Consider the following 21,268-nt stretch of genomic DNA (forward strand, 5'->3'; position numbering starts at 1 on the left):
TGCGCCGCCCCGCCCTTGTAGTGTCACTGACAGTGACCTGGTTGCCGTGGGCATCCTTGCAGATCACTAGTTTATCTTCGGCGCCTGACACCAGCCTGACGTCTCTCAGGGCAGTCCCGATGGACACTGGACAGACTGCCACTGTCATGATGCCAGTCTGCACTGAGCACAGGTTGTGGCAGCGGGATGTTTATAACTTTCCTGACACTCCAGGCCCCCATGTACTGCTTCTGTAAATTATACGACAGTGTCCACCCTGACCTCGCTCGTTTTGCTGCCCTGTTCTGTGTAGGAGGAGGGGCAGGATGTAAGTGTGTCCAGTCATGGTGAGAGCAGAGTCACACAGCACAGCTCTCAAGACATCAGAGCCACCACTCCAAGAGCTTCTCTTCCCATAAAAGACTTCAGTCACATCAACAGCACCTGTCTGCAGTCAGTGCGACGCCCAGGCAGACACTTCAGTAGCAGTCCGAGGCAGCAGGCTTTATTTTCCCAGCTGCAGCACAGAGTTGTGACTGAGACTTGGTAAGTAAGTTTAAAACATAACAGTGATTATAATCTTCCTGCCGGAAAAAGGTCAGATTAGTATGTGTCTGCTGGCAGGCAATTTTGACCCACCATGTACTAGCGCAGAGGGTTAATATCCTACTGTAAAGAACACGTACCATGTAAGGATAAGCAGTGAGTTACTGCTTTTGTCACAGAGATTCTTTTGGCACTTTGGGGGTGGAGGGTACGGCGCTGTGTATTTAGAACTAGCATGGGTTTAAAACCTCCTGCTGCCGAATTACTCGTGTGTCCGGGAGTTTTCAGGCAACGATAAAAATGTCAAGTAACTTGTGAATAATGTTCCTTCTGGAGTGTGCTGCATGGCTAAACACTTCTAATGTCCCAAAGGCGAGACCTATTGGCTATGCCAATGCTTGTTTTTTATAGTCAGCACACTAGGAAAGGTGAATATTTATTGTATGGCCCTTGATAACTCCCAGGGCGCTATTTTTGTGCCTGATTGGGTGGAGTTGACACCTCAATCTAATTTGCTAGGCTAAAAGACTTTCTTGGTACCACTGGTTTTGTAACATGTGGGGTGTTAGTCGCTTGTACTGCTGGGCGCAACAAAGACGGAATGCTTTTTCTGCTGGGTGTGACACAGGCGGTACGCTTGGACCGCTGGGCGTGACACAGATGGTAAGCTTGGCCCCTGGGTGTGATGCAGGGTATGATTCTGATGTTAGGGAATACGATTTGGACCAGGGAAACTAGGTGTGTGGCCAAGAGGGGCCTGTGGTTCCCGAGTTATTCCATTTTCCGCATCTATTATACCTTTGTCTCGAAGTAGATTTTGGCAGACTATCAAGTTCACTTAGTACCATATACCACACTGGGCTTCCCCTGTCTACAGGCTAGCATGTGCTAGGAGCGGGCTACGAAATGTTTCACCACACAATCATTTTTTCTGTAGACCTGTGTTAAGTTGGTAAAATGTACATTTGATGTTATGGTGCTGTTACTTATTACAAACTGTATTTTATACAAGAGTTGATCAGAGACTCTCCTCAATTTTGCATTTTCTCATCTATGTCTTAATACTTCATATGAGGGTGTTATTTCTTTCAATCTGTATATGATGCAAAAAGCTGATATTGTTCAGATACTGTTCTTTTTTTTTTACAACTGCACTTATTTACCTATGTTGCTACCATTCATATGCATTGCTATCTGTGTTTATTGAATTTTTCAAGTTGAATTGTTTAAATGCATCTGTGACCAGCACTGAGCTCATAGTATGTAAAATTGGAAGAGTGTATCATGCACCTTTCCCCCCACTATTAGAACAAACAAAATTTCTCAAAAGAGTAAAGTCGTATTTTATTCACAAAACCACTAGAGTTATCATGAATTCCCCATTAAAACAAATAGAAACCAGGTTCCACACACAGTTAAAGAAACGTAATAAGTTTTGGCCAAGAATAGCACAAACACACTAAGGCACACACATTTCCCTGGCCTCAGGAGGGAACATTTGACACTAACATAATAGAACACACAAAAACACCCATACAAATTAAAGAAAAAGGTGATAAGAGGGAGGCATTACTTGAAATATGGGCCATCTTCGAAGCTAGCCAGAGCAATAGCCCTACAATATCGACAGCAAGTAAGGTGTCAGTATCTCTCCCACCATATGGAGGTGCACTGCTCACTTCAGCTCCCCCGCATTAGGATATTCCGATCCACCAATAGTAGGAGCTGATGGGCCCCCCACCAATAGACAGACAGTTAGGCCCTAGCATGTGGTACCAAAAAGCCAGCGAACCCAGATGCTTTCAGCGAAGCCCAAGTCCCTTGAGAAAGTCCTCAAAAGATCAACCCCCGGTCTACTATGGCCAACACATAGGACCGGGCGCGCATACACGGGTGACAGGGAGGTTTGTGGCGGTTGTAGTTAGTGACTCAGCGAGTGGGGTGAGGAAGGGAATTCAACTCCCCCTGGAATTGTTGACAAGGGTGGGGTAACAGAATTTTGCCCAGATAGCCGAGGAGACCATGGAGAGTGAGTTTGCAGGCAAAGTCCAGCCAAAAATAACAGCGTGTAGATCAGAGAGAAGGAGACAAACTAGATGGGGCTAGGAAGAAAGGCATGAGCTAAGGTTAGAGAGAGAAAGAGAAGGCACCCAGGAGGTGCAGCAAGAAAACAGAGCAGCGCGTTCTAAACATGAGTGAAGTAAGGGCACAAACAGGGCATTGTTTTGAGAAGAATCGGAGGCAGAAATAGAGGAAAGGTTTTTAGCAGAGATCAGAGCCTCACCCATCAATCAAAAAAGGAGAGGGGTCGACCAGAAAATAAAAGACTATGGCAGACTTGTATTAACCCAACCAAGATGCAGAAAAAATAAGATGGCGCCCTTGCGTGCACCCAAGAGGAGCATCGATGAGGATGTACACTGGTCCACCCAAGCACACTACAAAGACAAGTTAACCCCAAGGGAGATAATAGCAAGAGAGGAAGGGAAGATCTTTGCACACCTGTTCTGTCACCAATTTTCTTACTGGACTGAGGAAAGAGACAAATAGTATCGACCTCGACCAAAGAAAGGATCATTTGAGCCAGAGGATATGGCTATAGCGTAGGACTGCATCTGACATGGAGGGTGAGACCCCAAGTGGAACTTCCCCTACATGAAGGAATGCCTAAAAAGTTGGGAACGCCATGTTGGGGAAAAACCCATAGAGTCACCTGAAATAAAAATGCACCAACTACTACTGAGGGGCATGGCAGGGGTCATATATGTGCCATGGGCTCAGATGGATAAAGAGGAGTTAGGGATAAAGTTACTGTCGTTGCTGGATCGAGCAGGAAAAAAGATTTCATTCTTTGAAAAGAACACTGCAAGAATAAACATAGCAATGGGTGATATTAAAAGTCTTCTAAGTAGCCTCATAGAAGAACAGACTAACCCGGTGTTCGCCCAAGCTCGCATCCCAGCAATTATGCTAACAGACACCGAGTATGATGGGCCGCATTTAATTCCTACAGACACCGAATCCGGACCGCCCTGAAAGTGATATTTCCTGACCGCTCTGATGTAAGAGGGTTGATGGCAGAGACTATGAACCCAGGGGAGAGTAGAACCGATTTCTTTAACCGAATGAGAGAATGATAGGCACAAAAGACGGGCAGCCGTGGACTGATACGGATCCATAAGTTGCATTCTTTTACAATATTCTTAAAAGGGGGTTACCCACTGAGATACAGAGCAAACTGGACAGCATGGTTGGGTTAGACACAAAACCCCGGTGGGAGAGACAAGCCCACATATTACATTACCACAAAAACAAGCAAGAAAAGGAGAGAAGCAAGCCCAGAGAGACAATGCTAATTTGGTTCAATAACAATTTAAAAAACCGCCCTCGAGGGGGCCGCGAGCGTGCAAATGTCCCCAGTTTCAGTAGCTCCACTGCAAAACCTCAGATTGTTTCAACCCAGCTATGGCGTAGAGGTCAGGGAGGTTGGCAGCAACCAGAACCTAGGGAGTGCTACTACTGCCACAGGATGGGCCACCTGGTAGATAGATGCCGGGTAAGGGAATACCATGAGCAGAGATCGATGGGCCAGGGCCAGTCACCACAAAATCCTATGAATGTTCATCCACAAAACTGTTAATATTGAGAAAGTCGATGTCAATGTGAATACCGATACATTCATGTACAAAAACGAAATTGCATCTTTTTTGACAAATTATTCCTGTTATGAACTCCACATCAACTCTGACTCAGAATTATGTAGTTAGGCAGGCCCTGAGACCCAGGCCCAAGGTCACTTATTGCTAGATCACAGGTGGGGTGGCACGCAGCCAGCAGACAAACATGCGCACAGGAAATCCCAGATCAATCCGACAGATAGACGCAGTGACACCACAATGGTCCGGGGAGATTGGTCCCAAAAAATCACACAAATGGCCGGAGGGGTACGCATGTTCCCAAAAGACCATAAATTCAAAGGCCAGCACATAGCCAATCGGGACACAGCACACACAGTACACACAGTAATCACACGCTCCCCACGCCAGACATAGACACATTATCTACTGGCTGCATTCTGTCCACGCAAGGTCAAGGCACACCTGCATTCCTCATCAAATACATTAATTAATGGCTCCAAAGACATCAGGTCGCATTCCTTACCAAAAAAGGATTGGTGGGACCATCTTATGGCATTCAATGAAATGTATAAAACCCAGTTCAGATCGATTGTAAGTTGAGACAGTCCTCAAACCCTATGCCTGTGACTGTGCTCCCAGCCTCATTGTTTAATTAAACAAATTGTTCCAGTTTTGTATCCTGTATCTTGTTTTTTCAAGGTATTCCATGTTCAAGCAACATTTTGGCAAACTACCATCGGAGCCGGTTGGTACATCGAACCCAACTGCAGTCAAAGGACGGGGACCCCGCACGGACATATTCCCATTTGTGCATCAAGGAAGGTGAGCAGTGCCCCAATTGATTAAAAGTTCTGCTGAATCCACGGGGGGGAAGTCCGTCCTGAAGCAGTAGTCACAGAGGGTAAGAGAATACATCAGCTTAGTAAAGCATGTGGCGTATGGCAAACTAGGGAGAAGCAAAAAAGACTGAGGCCCCTGCCACTGGCAGAAATCTGTATCAAACTACAGGATGAAGCCCATATACCCCAAGGAGACCAGGGCATGACCATGTGCTTGTACATATGAAGTTTAATATGTCAAACATGTCTATTTACTGAAATAGAATGTATTTCGCAAGAGAATGTCTCCCTGGTTTTCTCCCCTTTGGATTTAATTCTCAGCAATTTATTGTGCTACATGTATTTGACCTTTAAATAATACCCTTTTGAGACACTTGTATGCTACAACTGGCAGAAATCTGGCATATTACCTATTTTATGTGTCCTAGCTGAGTAGTTGCAAGGAGGTCTTGGAGGCAATCTCACATAGTCAGCACGATACAAAAGGTGAATATTTACTGTATTTATAGTCAGAGTTGACACCTCAATCTTATTTTTTAGTCTAAAAGAGTTTCTCAGGGCCACCGGTTATCCAACACCGTTGGTATCCAAAAGAAGTGAGAGGTGTTGGTCGCTTGAACTACTGGGCATAAAACAGATGGTATGCTTTTTCTGCTGGGCGTGACACAGCTGGTATGCTTGGACCACTGGGCATGACACAGATGGTACACATGGCCCCTGGGTGAGATACAGGGTCCGATTTGGACATTTAGGGAAAAAGATTTGAACCTGGGAGATTAGGTGTAACTTGTGTTTGGCCAATTGGGGCCTGTGGTTCTCGAGTGATTCCTTTTTTCTGAAAACAATTCTTATTATCTTTGCCCCAGAGCCGATATTGACAGACTATCAGGCTCACTTAATCCTGTGTACTGCGCAGAACTTCCCCTGGTCACAGGATAGCATGCGGTAGGAGGAGCAGGCTAAAGATTTGACAAAGTCATACTTTTTTCTGACAGTTTTTTTTTTAGCAGTTTGTCGCTTGGGCCACTGGGCGTGATACAGCCGCTGGGTGTTATACAGGGTGAACAATTCTGTAGGTGTTGGTAGCTTGGACCACTGGGCGTGATACAGATATTAGGCTTGGCTCCCGGGTGTGACACAGGGTGAGATTATTGATGTAAGATATATGTGTGATATTGTGGTGCTGTTAAAGTCAGGTGTCCAGTGTTGTCAGTGACTCGTTAGTCTGAGGAGGAAACCACAGCAACAATGATAGTAAATAACACGCCCTACTGCTTCCTGAATGACACCGGGGCAACCAAGTCATGTCTAAAAGAAGGGACGTTTGAAAGACCCTACTGGGTGATTTTCGCAACACCAACAGTCCTGAAGGAGGGGAAAAGATGCTTGGGTCTACCTTTCTGATGTACGACTGAAAACTTCCATAACAAAGCCCTCATGGACTGCACCCTGAACTTTTTGATCGAACAGTTGAACTAAATCACCAAATAACCAGAGGATCACATACATCTCCCCTGGATGCAATTCAAAGACCAGCAATGTTCAATTACAATTTATATATGTTTTTCCCCGTTTATGTACCCTCTGTCTAGTTTAGGTGCTGCTGCACCTATTCTCTGCTAAAGAACTGCCTAGCCAAATGGAGTCTGTTTATAAACTATCCCAGCGCTTGTGCAGGGATCTCTCCCATGTCACTTATAATTGGGAAACAACCTTTACAACGAAGTCATTACATCGCACTACCTTTACAACGCAGTCATTACAACGCAACATCCTTCACATCGCATGCCATTACAACGCAGCCATTACATCGCATGTCACTACAACGCATGTCATTACAACGCACGTTACTACAACGCATGCCATTACAACGCAATATAAGGTAAGTAATGGGGAATAGTAATTTTTACCCCTCCCCTATCCAACACTTACCCTACTGTTGCACTCACTGGAGTGGGAATAGTATTTTTTATCCCTACACTGTCCAACACTTACCCTACTGTTGCACTCAATGGAGTGGGAACAGTAATTTTTATCCCTACACTATACAACAATTACCCTACTGTTGCACTCACTGGAGTGGGAATGGTAATTTTTACCCCTACAATATCCAACACTTACCCTACTGTTGCCATAAAAGTAATATGCATTGTAACGGTATGCGTTGTAATGGAATGCGTTGTAAATGTAGTTTCTAAAAATGCGTTCTGATGGCATGCGATGTGAAATTATGAGTTGTAATGGATGTTGCGATGTAAAAACTGTGTTGTGAAGGCATGGTTTGTAAATGTTTGCGTTGAACCATCATAAATTCCTTATACTTACACCAACCTAAGCACTAGCATTCCACATGCATTACACAGCGACCTTTTACACAACATGTGGTATCAGCACATGACTTCCATGGGTTAAAAGACATCAGCCAGGTATTGTTACGTCTGTTCGTTGATACCGCATGCAGTAGCCACAGATAGACTTTATTTGTCCCAAGAGATAGACCCTGATAAAGCAGCCTAGCGATATTCAAACTGAGATAAACAGGATTAGGTTGGATTAAATTTTGTGTAGCTCGACATATGCCCCAAGGCGTCTTGGCACTGCCTGCAAAATGAATGAAGGAAATAGCCAATAAGAAAGCTACAAGGTGAGGGTAAACAGCCAGGTTTTTAGAGCCTTTGTAAAAACCAGGTGATTGGATATGTTCCTTAGATCGCCTGGCATTTGATTCCAGAGGAGCGTGGTAGCATAGCAAAAACGTCTACCTCCCCAGGAAGCTTTGGAGATGAAAGGAACCAACACTTTTTTAGCAGAGGCTGATCGCAGAGATCTCTTAGGGATGTATCAAGAGATTTTGTTTCTAAGAGAGACTGGACCATTGAGGTACAGTGATTTATGTGCTATACAGAGCGCCTTAAAGGCAACTCTCTTTTTAAGGGGTAGCCAGTGTAGATCTTGCCTAGCTTTGGAGACTGGTTCAAATGTTTTGATCATTTTCACAACACAGACTGCTGGGTTTTGCCATCTCTAGGGTCTTCCCAAAACACTCTGTTGGGCTCCAACATAAAGAGTGTTACTACAGTCTAACTTTGAATGCAAAAGGGAAGTTACCACTGTCCTCTGTAGGTCGAATGGCAGGAAAGGGAGGATTTTCTTCAAAACTTTCAAAGAATGGCAGCACAAGGAGGTCAAGGGATTGGTTTGATACCTAAAAGAGGATGCGCAGAAAGTGCACCATAGGGGAGGATCCTGTTTGGCCCTGAGACTTCCCGTAAAAGAGATGCTTGGGGGTAGCGAAACCCCCAACTCAATGCACAAACACATATGCTCCTGCCTCCATTTGTGGGCCAAGATTGACCCTCAGCATAGCTGGGGTAGTCTGCTTTAGCAATAAGTGGACCCGAGACATGGAGTTCCTATGTTGGACTGTCCAGCTTGATGATACGAAGGGAAATTAATCTTATACGGGAGGGTTGAACAAAAGCATAGACATCCCATGTCAGGAAATTTGGGATACTGAGGTGGGTGGATACACTTGCCTAGAAGGGAAAGGGCAACCCCTAATTGTATGGAAACTTACAATGTATTTCTTGAGTTTTAGAGGTAAAGGAACACTTCCACTGGGCATGAATGAAAACTATAGAACAATCCTGCACATTCTAGTTACAAAATGGTCCATCTCCACGTGAGAGATACGTACTGGCAGTGCAGCGAGTTTGCCTGGACTCAGCTCGTCCCTGGATGGTACACTTTTTTCCCTCGTAACCACACAGACCTGACGTAGTCATTCCCAGAGAAGAACCATCAGAAGAAGAACTGGAGGGTATTTTGGCTGGGCTCAGTACAAGAACATTCTAGAAGAATTCAGACTGTTATCGGACACAAGTATCAGCAGGAGGGTCCATAACCTTCTTCACTGTGCAAACAAAAGCTAATGCCCGCTGGTTACAGATCATTAGGTGGGAGTTGCTTAAAATGATGAACAGCACTGAGCTCAGCCTTATTTCAATCAAGGAAGAACTGAGAGCAATCCGCCTCGTGGTAATGCTAACATCGGTTTGTGTTAGACTTAATGACTCCGATGGAGGGAGAGGTGTGTGCCAAAACTGGTGTGTCCTGCTACACGTTTATTCCTGGGAACGACATAGATAATGGGATTTTGACTCTTGCCATCCAAGCACTGCACTGTTTAAAAAAAGACATAAGTGACGAGGGAGGTACCCCTGAGCAGGATTGGTTCTCAGATTGGTTCCCCTGGCTCCCCAGGTGGCTTTCCGGATTGTGCACGTCGTTGCTACCTGTTTTCATAACATACTTAATTGTGTATGGTTTCATGCAATTTGGAAAAATACAGTCCTCAAATTGGGTAGAAGGAAAGTAGTAACTGTCAAAACCGAAGAACAGTCCCACAATAATTTAACTGTCATGAAGTATGGATTAGATGGTGTAGTTGAAAATTCACCTTGAGGGGGCAATGTTAATATTGAGAAACTGATGTCAAAGTGAATAACGATACATTCATGGACAAATATGAAATTGCATTTTTATTGATGAATTCACCCGCTACAAACTCCATGTCAATGTCGGCTCAGAAATACGTAGTTAGGCAGTCCCTGGGACCCAAGCCCTAGGTCACTGACTGACAGGTCACAGGTGGGGTGTCACGTACCCAGCAGACAAAAGCGCGGCGGGAAATCCTCGATCAATCCCACAGATAAGCGCAGCAACACCACAATGGTCCAGGGAGATTGCCCCCAATTAAGCACACGTGGTCGGCGAGGTTCGCACATTCCCAAAACACCATAAAGTCAGATGCCACATAAATTTAGGAGCATGTAGCCAATCAGGATACAACACACACAATACACACAGTAATCACACGCTCCCCATGCCGTACATCTGGACAAGTTAACGACTGGCCGCATTGTGTCCACGCAAGGTCGAAGCCCATCTGGATTCCTCATCGAATATATAAATGTATGACTCCAAAGACAACAGGTCGCATTCCTTACCAAAAAAGGATAGGTGGAACCATTTTATGTCATTCAATGAAATGCATAAAACTCAGATCGGTAGTAAGTTGAGACAGACTCAGACCCTATGCACTTGACTGTGCACCTGGCCACACTTTTTAATTAAAGAAACTGCTCCTATTCTTATAAACACCTCTTGTTGTTTCAAGGTAATTTATGTTCAAGCAACAAAACCAAGCACAGTGGAATCAAGAGTCCACCCTACACTCAGCCTCAGGGATGTCCGCCATCCACCACCCCTTTTCCCCCCGCTGCAGGGACCAGAATCAGGTAGTTAGATAAACACATGGCAGCAGCAACCACAAAACAGGTAATTCCTTCATGCAATCACAGAGCCAAAATGCTCAGCAATAGAAAACCCCCAACATAAGTAAGAATAATTAGCAACCACTCACCCTCTTCCCCCCAAAAATACACCAAACCAAATGGAGCACCAATGAGACAACATTGGGGATTCAACATTACTTGCATCCAGGGATTCAGCATGACTGAGAACTGTGTCGACTGGTTATCCTAGCCAAACCAGACCACAGGAGCGTGGAATAGCCAGGTCACCTAAGGTGCCTCGGGGAGCCAGGCTCCCACTCTGCTGCTGATCCCCTGGGGCGGCGTTGGCTGGCCACACACCAGGGGGAAGGCAATCTGACAAGGGGGCAGGATGGAACCCAGAGAAAGTATTTAAAAATTCGAAACCCCTGTCCCGGCGTCCAAAAAAGTCAATACGGTTCCAATCACCAAGTCGAAAGGTCCTCATGCTCTGGCATCTGGCCTAGGACCAATGTTTCCATCGTGTCGTGCAGCCTCAACAGCGCCCCCAAAAAGCTAGTAGCCTTCGCACAAAGGTGGCCCCTGTATTCAGATCTAAAATGAAGCTGTTCTAGATTCTTGTGTGCCTGGGATGGTAAAAATCCTACAAACTCCACAGCGCACGTACAAAGAGCTAATAAGCTGCATGGCGTCCGCATGATGTCGAGTCTAAGCCTGGGTGACCAGGTGTCCCAGAATTGCTGAGGTAGTACCGGGACAGCATCATCCGGAAGACTTTGGCAAATGTTTTAGATCAAAGCCCTGGATTTTCACGTTTTTTGTGTTCCCAGGCCTGCACACCCGATTCTTCGATTTCTAAGTCTGGGCACTGTGTCATTCCCCTCCAAAATAGCGACAAAGCATACCAGTTCATTAGGAGATCCTAGCCTCAAGTCAGGGACAGAAGGTTCAAATCCGCTGAAAGGAAGCAGGATGTGGTCCACGGGAGAGGGGGTGCATGGGAAGGGGGATCCCCAATGACCACTGCAGCTGCAGGTGGGATGCCGGATCGCTCCTCTTGATATCAGGCATAGCAACTAACAAACGCTTCAAGCCTTGTATGCAACATCCAGGAAAAGCAGTAGGCCCGACCTCTAACACCACAAGACGGCATAGGTAGGGGAAAAAGGGGGCCACGGAGTAGTCTTTGAACCCCTCTACCCCCTGACAATGAGATAGTAAATCATGCAACACTTTTGGAAAATGCCCAATACTAACAAAGGAGCCCAAAATTTGCCCAAAAATAAGCTTCCAGAGAAAGGGCGGAGTAGAGATACCTGGCGCCACAAGGGAGGGTCATGCTGCACACCACATGCCGGGTACTGAGAGATACATACACATGTTATCTCGGGGCACGTTGTAACAACCAATACCACTCAATAGCGACATGCTCCCTCATTGCATATTCCTGTGCACTTGTAGGCTGAAAGACGCAACTCTCACCAACGGCATTCCAAACGCACACCAGGCGAGACACATTCTTGGAAAACTAGTGGTGCCTATCAAGCCCTTGCTAAAACAAGATGTCATCCATCCCTATGCTCATAAGACCACCCCCGTAAATATGTTGCACATATCTAAGCATCCAGTTAGGTATGGAGTGGGGAACTCAACAGCTCATAAAAGAGATTAATTATGGGGGTTCGAAAACATCACAGAGCTAGATAAGTCTGAAAATAAGTTCCTGAGAGACGCGGTTGCCCTTCCGGCCTCCACCCCGTTAATCCCCTTACGGGCAGATATGGGCAGGCGTCCTCTTAAGGCCCTAGTGCGCTTGCGCCCGTTACTCTTTTGGGTCCGCTTGCGAAGGACTAGGGAGCTACAGACATATGCCGCCGCCCTAGACGAACTAATCCTGCTCAATTCTAACAATAGGATTAAGTGGCTGAGTAATCTGAAGCGGATGGTTGTCCTTTTGGGTTTAGGTGACTCTTGGGAAAGTCAAACACCACCACCCAAGTTAGTGATTAAACAGCTGTACTGGGATCTAGTTCAGAAGGAGACCCTCTCCAGTAGTTTAGGGGGTTCTCTAACAGAGCGATTCTTGTCATTCAAATGGGGTAGGAGTTTTGAACCGTTCCTGGACTATATTGAGTTACCCTTGGACAGAGCTCTTTATCTGAAGGTTAGGTTTGGGATCCTCCCAGTCAACGATTTCACCTCTGGATGTAAAAAGCAGAGTGGCCGATCGAACTCATGTCCTGGTTGCGCAGCACCTACAGAGTCTGTGGCGCATTTCTTTTTTGCCTGCCCAGCGTATAGGGTAGCCAGGAGGACCTGGTTAAAACCGCTATGTAAGGGGATGGGCCTTAGATGCCACCGAATGGCTCTGCGGATACTCAGCACTGATACTTCTTCTATTGCTATGGTTTGCGGAGTCGCAACATTTTTGGGTAGTGCTTGGCGGTCACGCATGAGGCGTTGTAAAGCCTCCCCCCACTTCCATCCAACAGTGTAAAGACAATGGTTAGGACTTCCACCCTGCCCGACATTGTTCTTATTGTCTTCATATTCTATTCATTTATGGTGTAATGGGAGTTGATGGATGTATTTTATACCGATGTTTCCCTGTTCTGTATATTTTATTGTATTGTATTGCTTATTGTCTTCTTTTATGATAAAACTTTTTATCGAATAAAGAAATTTGAACATTTGATTAATCTGCTTGGTAGAAAATAGCAACGCTTAATTTCAAAAGATACCCCGACAGAGGCCACCTTCCGGTGTTGCAGGGATTCTGCACATATAGAGAACTACGCACAAGAAACTAGGACCTCGGTGCACAGTGGTGTACCAACGGCCCACCTTAGTGCCCGGAACCCCAATCCGACTAGCTATAGTGTCTCATTTGTTCTCCATACTACAGCGATGCTATCAATGATTAGACATACTAGAACATGTAACTCAGACTCTCTCAGTAATCGAGGGAGTAAGAACACTCTTTCACCAACTCACTCATACTTGTCCACAACGTGAGTAATCAGAGACACAGTATAGTTTGAAATGTTTATTTTAACTAACGTGCTCTATAATGCAGTATACGAGCCAATACTAGCAGCAAAATGTATATGTATAGAGATAAAAGATAAGCTGTCAATTCAGTTTTAAGTTTTAGTTCTTGAAAAAATAAAGCAGCCACAACTGCCTCCCACATGTTTTACTTATGTCATTTTTTGTTAAATGTGGTTACTTCTTTTACAAAAAATATGTAAAATATGATATGGTTTTAGACAGGCATGTAAATGTAGGTAGATAAATGAATTAAGACAATGTCACCTTTCTAGTAAGTGTTCTGGGATCCTGATCATGGGCAAAGACATTTAAGGGCCTATCACGATGGCAGGACCGCCCGCCATTGTCGCGGCGGTCCCGCAAGTGGCATTAGGATGCACCCGCCAGTCTGGTGGGCGCATCCTGCATTTTAAACATTGCGGCGGGCTGTGCTGCAAGCAGCACCTGCCGCAATGTGAAAAATGCATGTTGTGCATGCACAACGTGACTGGCACCGCGCGGTGCCTGCCACCTTGTGCATGCAAATGCACCCCCCATCCCGCCCCCGAACACCCTGGAGGCCTGCAATGGGCCCCAAAGTAAATATCGCAAGCTTTTCCATGGCGGAGTCTCCGCCATGGAAAGGCAATTCACCACCAGGATGATAAAATGGATGGCGGTCATATTCCTGGGCATAAAACCGGCGGACGGTCTTCCCGTCTGGCAGGGGGGGGGGGGGAGTTATGCGGGCGGTAGATTTTGCCGGGCGGGTCGCCACGCCATACGGGCAGTGGCGATCCGCCCGCTATAATAATGACCCCCTTAGTGTTCATGAATATTATTGAAATTGTATGATGGTAATCTTGTTTTCTTTCCTAGGTATTGGTCCACTTTAGTCAAAATGTATGGAAAGATTCCCAATAACATTATACTTATAAAGGAATAACATTAAATATGAAAAACTCTATAAGCTTTAACCAAGCATGGTCTGAAAGAACTGGGCATCAACTTGTCAGATGATACCCAACACATACTACTTAGAGTGGAGGATATTTATGATTAAGACGGTTACAGTACATACCAGGAAATGTAAAAGATAGAACTGAGGAGAATATGCAGGGGGGCATCAGAGGTAGACATCTGTTTGAAGGATAGGTATAAGGGGTGCAGACTACAAACCATTTTGGTAGACAACTTTAAGGCAATTCCCAGTCCTAACGTTAGCTGGCACAATACTAACACATGGGTAAAAGGAGATTGCTGGAATTTGAGCAATGGTCATTTTCAAGTCCTTTGGCAAGAAATAACATTTACATTTGGGTCTCTAACAAAGAAACGTATTAAATGTCACAGACGCTAAGACATGAAATCTGTCCCACAACTGGACTAGCAGATATCATAGGGGGAATGTTTCATTCTATCAGCATTACGCCAATTTTAAATTTTAACTTACCAGCATGATCCTGAGCATTAACATTAGCACCAGCCATAATCAGTGCATGTACCAGAAATACATTATCTTTCATTACAGCTTTGTGCAATTTTGTTTCACCCAACATATTTTTCTTGTTGATTGTGGAAGCCTTCAAGCAATGGACAATGGGTTCTGCATTTACAGAGGTTCTGCTACAGCTTTCATATCCTGTGTTTAAAAGAAACATATTAGACTAAAACAGTTCACTAGTTGGTACTTCCATTAAAACATATGCAAAGTAGTTATGTACCAGAAACACACAAAACCCAAGGTTATCATTGCATTTTACTCACATTCCTACCGTCTTAGACCACGCTTACATCTGCACCTGACGACTAATTTATAAATGCGACCAGGCATTTTGCACAAGAAATTTGGTGTTATTGTTGGTGCTTAATTGGTGCCGGTGTGTATCGATCCTTGGTACCAGCACTTATTTCTAAACACTGGCACTTATTCATAACAGTCCACTATATGGTGAGGGGTCTATTTTTGAACTGAGCTCGTCAACAAATACCAATATACTTTCAAACACTAATAAAGCAGAGACAACACCCCTTCCACTGCTGAACAGTGCTAAAGTGCATATGCTCTCCCTGTAAACTGTATTTATGGATTGGTGATTCCATGAATGGCATATTTGATTTACTGGTAAGTCCCTAGTACAGTGCACTGTGTGTGCACAGGGCCTGTAAATAAAATGCTGCTAGTGGACCTGCAGCACTGATTGTGCCACCCACATGTGCAGCCTATAAATGTAACTCAGACCTGCCACTAAAGTGTATGTGTGCAGTTTGGTGTGACCATGTCGACCTGGCAAGTGCATCCACTTGCCAGGCCCTAACCTTCACTTTTATGATATGTGAGTCATCCCTAAGGTAGGCCCAAGGTACCCCTGTGGGCAGGGTACAATGTATGTGAAAGGTAAGACATGTTCTGATGTGTGTAACATGTCCTGATAGTGAACTACAATGAATTAGGTGTTTCACTATTCAAAGGCTATCTGTCCCTTAGGATAAAATGAGAGTTTATTTATAAAATCTTATAAGTATAACTTCCCATTGGGACAAGATAGAAAAATTGAGTTTAGTATGCCTGAACTCAGAATATAAAAATTCATATTTTAGTAAAGATGATTTTTATATTGCGTGTTTGAAAATACCACTTTTAGAAAGTGGGTATTTTCTTGCTTAGCCATCCTGTGTGCCTATGTTGGTTTGTGGATTGACTGTCTGGCTTTGGAGTGTCAGGGGCTGAGGATGTGCATTCAATCAGACAGCCACCGGGTGGTGAGAAGGGGGTTTGATGTGTTTCCTGCCTTTCCTGAATGAGTCAGGGATGGGCTAAATAGACCTGGGATGCATTCAGAGTAGAGGTAGGAGTTCTCACTAGTACCTAAATAGGCCCTGTCTGCATTTACAGTGGTAGGAGGAGATTTCTCTTGCACCTGAATAGGCCCTGCCTGCCTTACACAATGCTATCTCCACCTCCTGCCGGGCAGCTGCACCAGAGAGGACAGAACTGGTTTTGGCTGGGCAAAGAGCTTCTCTGCCACCAGAGAACAAAGGAATTTGTGCTATACAAGGTGGGACCCAGACCCCAGACTTTTAGATTACTACTGAACTAAGGAACCTCCTAGGAAGAAGAACCAGGAACACTGGAGGAGTAGTACTGCCCCTGTGCTGTGTGCTGTTTGGGTTGGCCTGCAGTGGTTGCTTTTGTCTTGGGCAGTGAAAGGACTGGACTGTGCCTTCATCATCCTGCTGTTAGAGTTTTCTCCAAGGGTTTAAAGTAGAGCTTGCATCCTGTTGGAAGTCTCAGGGATAGAACAGACTTCAAAGATTACTTCTGGGAATTAAGAGGAGAAGAGCTGAAAAAACTGAGTAGGAATACTGTCCCTGTGCTGTTTGCTGTCTGGGGTTGGCCTACCATTCTGCCAAGGAAAGGAAAAGGACTTTGCTGTGTGCTGTGTCCCCTGCTTGAGGAAGATCTCCAAGGGCTTGAAATAGAGCCTGCCTCCTGTCTTGAAGTCTCAGGAACACAAAGGCTTCACCCCCAGTCCCCCCTGAACTCCTGTGCTGGAAGTTCTTACCTGCTGAGAGGTGCCTGCCAGTGTTCTGGAAGTGGGAGGTTATTTTGGGTCAGGAAACTGTATGAACTGTGAAAATCGATGTATCACCTGTTTCCAACGCATCGCAGCGGTGCAAGAAGAATTTTCTGTCGCAACGCCACCGCCAAAGAATCGACGCAGCGCCTGCTTGCGGCTGAAGTGTCTGCCGTGCGACAAATTCTGTGCACCGATCTCCCACATTCGAGATCACCGCACCGATTCTGACGCAGGCCCTGTTGTGGAAGAACCAACGCATTGAGGTGACGTGGCTGAAATCATAGCAGCGCCTCCTGTGTCTTCACGCATCGCATGGGATTGTCACGCATCGTAGCGTCAAGTCTGTTGCATCGTTGGGGGGTGAAGTAAGAAACCGACGCATCACCTTCCCACGCAGTAAGAAACCGACGCATCACCTCCTCCGGAGCAAGGAATGGACGCATCACCTTCCCTGAGTGTAATGAACCGACGCATCACCTTCCATGCGACCCTTTTTGTTTGCATTTTTCAACGCCTCCAAGGTACTTTGTGTAAAAGTGTTGCATCCAACATTTTCTTGGAACAGAACTATGTATACTTTTTAAGAATCCTATTTTTAGTACTCTATTGTGGATTTTTGTCGTTTTGGTCTTGTTTTGGTTTAGATAAAGATTACTTATCCTCTTCCATGCTCATGACGTCTCCCGGCCGTCATGAGTCACGATGGGCGTGTGCGGACGACGGCTGGGAGACGTCATGACCACGCCCGCGATTGGAATGTCAGCACTGCGGTGGAATTTGCGCCGCAGCGAAGAGGTTAATTTTCTAAACGGGTGTGGTGTCCATTTGTAGTGTTTTCACTTTATTACTGAATGTGTTCCCAAATGCTTTACACACTGCCTCTGAGATAAGACTGTCTGCTCGTGCCAAGCTATCAAGGGGTGAGCAGGGGTTATTTTAGAAGTGTATCCACCTTACCCTGTCTAGGAAGAAGGGTACCACCTTGGACAAAGGTACCTACTTTTGCCAACTAGAGACCCCCATTTCTAACACTGCTCATAGCTGACTGGATGAAAAATTCAAGAACAGATTTATCTAACAACACCTTATATGAGCAGTTCTTAACCTTTTGACTTCTGTTGACCTCCACTCAGTCACTACTGGAAGCCAGGAACCCTTGTCTAATCATTTTCTATGATCTGAACCTCAAAACAAATATACATCAAACAAATAAACAAATTATGAAAATGTGAGAATTCTATGGCAGGACCGGAGGCTCCGATTATGCTTTTCCTTTCTCCGCTTTATTATTATGTAAAACTCACAGCAGCCAGAAAAGCAGAACAAGAGTGAACTTATAACCAGAAATAGGAAAAAACATCCTTTGGTCACCAGAAAACAACTCGAAAAGTTCATTGCGTAAAACATCAACTCCCATCAGTCCGAGGGATAACCCAGCGTCCAAGTCCTTTCACGCTGTCCATGACCCTTAGAAAGCTCCTCCATTCCGTGAAGCCCTCCTCTTTCTTCGCTGCTGGGCAGCCAGTTAAGTCCCTTACTTGTTTCTCTGGGGATTTGTATGTTTTTGAATGCTTTGACGCTTTGGTGGTTATAAATTAGGGGCTCGCTTGTGTGTTTAGATTATTGAAGTGGTTTTTCCTTCCACAGAGTCCCTTTACGGCCGCGGGAGCGTTTCTTTTCGCTCCTTTCGCGGCCGTCCCACCTGCGGCGGCCTTTGCTGGCCGCTAGGGGGAGCCCGTGCGTCTCGTTGCTCTCAGCGCGGCTGCCTCTTCAAAGGGAGCCGCTGCGAGAGAACCGAGTCCGCCGGAGCCTGTCCCCCTGCCGCCTCACCAAGACGCCCTTCGGGGTCCGTATTGTCCCGAATTTTCCTCATTATACGCCCGCGAGGGTCTGTATTTATAAGCGGAGGTCTCCGAGCCCCGTTATCGCCTGAGGGCAAGTTTTGGCACTTTTGGTTGTCAGCGCGCTGGGTGGCGGTGTGGCCTTGTCAGGTGCTGAGGGCCGGCGCGCTTGGGGTGTGTGTGCCACCCACAGCGGCTAGGCCGCGCTTAAACCCTTGCAGTTCCTGCGATCTGCCCAAATTCGTCCTGGCGCTGCCAGTACACGTCTGCCCTGCTAAACACTTGTCTGTTGGTCCCAGCCTGCACTGTTGCTTACCTGTTACGAGGTTCCCAGCTTCTGAGGTTACGGCATTGCCTTAAAGTATCTGGAAGCAGTATGGAGCAAGGGAACTATTATGAGGAGGAAGAGGGGACGCAGTACTTACCTCTGGACGACGATTTCTATGAAGCGGTAGATAGTTCTATCTTTAGGTGTGTTAGTGAGGTGGTAGCCCCAATGGAAGACCGCCTGTCTAACCGCATAGTAGCGGAATGCGCTAGGTTGGCGCAGGCCTATCGGGGGGATCCTTCTCCCGTACCAGGTCCTTTACCTGAGGAGGTTGGGCCGTTCCCCAAGAAAGTATGTAGGGAGGGCCCCATGGAGGAGTCGCAGGGAGTGGACAAGGACGCCTTTGAACGCTTGAGGCAGGCTTTCTTGGCTAAATCCAGTCCACCACCTTCGGCGCCTCCTCCACCGCCGGTGCCCGCAGTTCCCACCGCCCCCCCCTCGCCATCCCAGACTGGGGGTTCCCCGGCGGATACCGATGATGAGGAGGGATCTTCGCGTTCTTGGCGTCCGGCCAGTTCCAAGGGCGCATTGCCCCAGGATGATACAGGTATGCTGGATCCGGATGAGATCATGCATCCGCGCTCCGCAGCCTGGGCTCCGGGGGACAAGGTGGCCAAGTTCGTGGCGGGACGCCTCCGCAAGCCCCTAGAGAAGGAAGCACGGGGATGTCTAAGAGCGGAGTGTCCGCGCCCCACTTTGGAGGGGAAGGTAGCCCTTACGCCAGAGTTAGACTCGAAGATGGCTACCTTTCTAGCTAAATATGTGAAGGACCCCCGCAAGGGTATAGACCGATCCTGGCGATCGTGCCAGGATAAGCTTCTGGATGCCATAGGTCCTATGACCAAGATTCTTGATATGGCGGAGGAGGCAAAAGTCACGGGCTCTACTATTTCCCCCGAGGTGCTTTCCAACTGGGCGCAAAGGGCGATAATCTTTATGGGAAATGCAAATTGCGCCCTCTCAACGGAACGCCGCCGTTCATTACTGATCAAACTCGACCCAAAACTGGGCGATTTGGCATCTTCCGAGGCAGGCGCGGTGGCTCAAGGGGGCCTCTTTGGGGATCCCTTTGTGAAAGAATTGGGAAAATTCGTGGCCACTTTCACCTCCTTAGATAAGGCCCAATCCAACATTAAAAGAGTTTTCCAAACTCGTTTTTCCCAAGGGGCCAGTCGCGGGAGGGGCCGCGCGACCGGCCGTGGCGGTCAGCAGACTAGTAACAGGGGACAAGGCTCCGGGCGAGGGCAGTACAACTCCTCGGCCAACTACAACAACTTCTACCCTACCAGAGGTCAACGCTTCCGGGGCCGTGGTGGCTTTAAGAACAATTCCGGCGGAGGCCAATCAAGCGGTGAGTGTCATGCAAGCGGAGCACGTGCGTATAGGGGGCCGTTTGGCGGCCTTTCAGGACGCTTGGGCGCAGCTTACGGCGGATGCTTGGGTCTTGCAGACTGTAAAGTGATTTCACGTAGAATTTTACGACTTGCCTGTTCAGACGGAATTTCCACGTCCCATTGTTTTTTCCGCCCCCGATGCGCAGCTGATCGACGAGGAGGTATCCGCCCTGCTCGGGAAGGGAGCCATCTGTCGATCAGCTCTGCACCCACACGGTTTCCTCAGCAATATTTTTTTGGTCGAGAAGACCGATGGGGGGCGGCGTCCGGTGATCAACCTCAAGGAGTTCAACGGGTGGTTGGTCTACCGGCATTTCAAAATGGAAGGGATCCACCTTCTTAGAGATGTACTCCTGCCGCACGATTGGATGGTGAGGCTAGACCTCAAAGATGCGTATCTGGTAGTTCCGGTCCATCCTCCCCATCGCAGATTTCTCCAGTTTCTCTGGCGGGGCCAGGTGTACGAGTTCACTGCCCTTCCGTTCGGGCTTTCTTCCGCACCTTGGTGCTTCACAAAGGTGCTTCATCCTGTGATAGAGTTTTTGAGGGGGCAAGGAATCAGGATGATTGTATACTTAGACGACATCCTTCTCATGGCGCAGTGCCCCCTGAGGCTGACGGCTCAATTGCAGCAGACAGTTTCCCTCTTGGAGAGCCTGGGGTTTGTCATCAATGGGACGAAGTCGGTCCTAACACCAACGCGCAGTCTGGTCTTTCTCGGTTTCGTCGTGGATTCCGTCCAGGCCTCCTTGAGCCTCCCATCTCGCAAGATGGCCAAAATCCGCCATACTTTGC

At 46.7% G+C, this 21,268-nt stretch overlaps 1 protein-coding gene across 1 annotated transcript in view; it reads right to left on the minus strand.

Moving 5' to 3' along the window:
* Positions 1-21,268, minus strand: part of ANKRD31 (ankyrin repeat domain 31) — an 836,109-nt gene that overhangs the window by 15,306 nt on the left and 799,535 nt on the right. Inside the window, 1 exon segment of the mRNA XM_085640155.1 lies at positions 14,681-14,971. Within this exon segment, the coding sequence (XP_085496281.1) occupies positions 14,681-14,971 (291 nt within the window).

This window comes from Triturus cristatus, chromosome 2_1 (assembly GCF_964204655.1).
Source record: "Triturus cristatus chromosome 2_1, aTriCri1.1, whole genome shotgun sequence".
NCBI classification, from domain to species: Eukaryota; Metazoa; Chordata; class Amphibia; order Caudata; family Salamandridae; genus Triturus; species Triturus cristatus.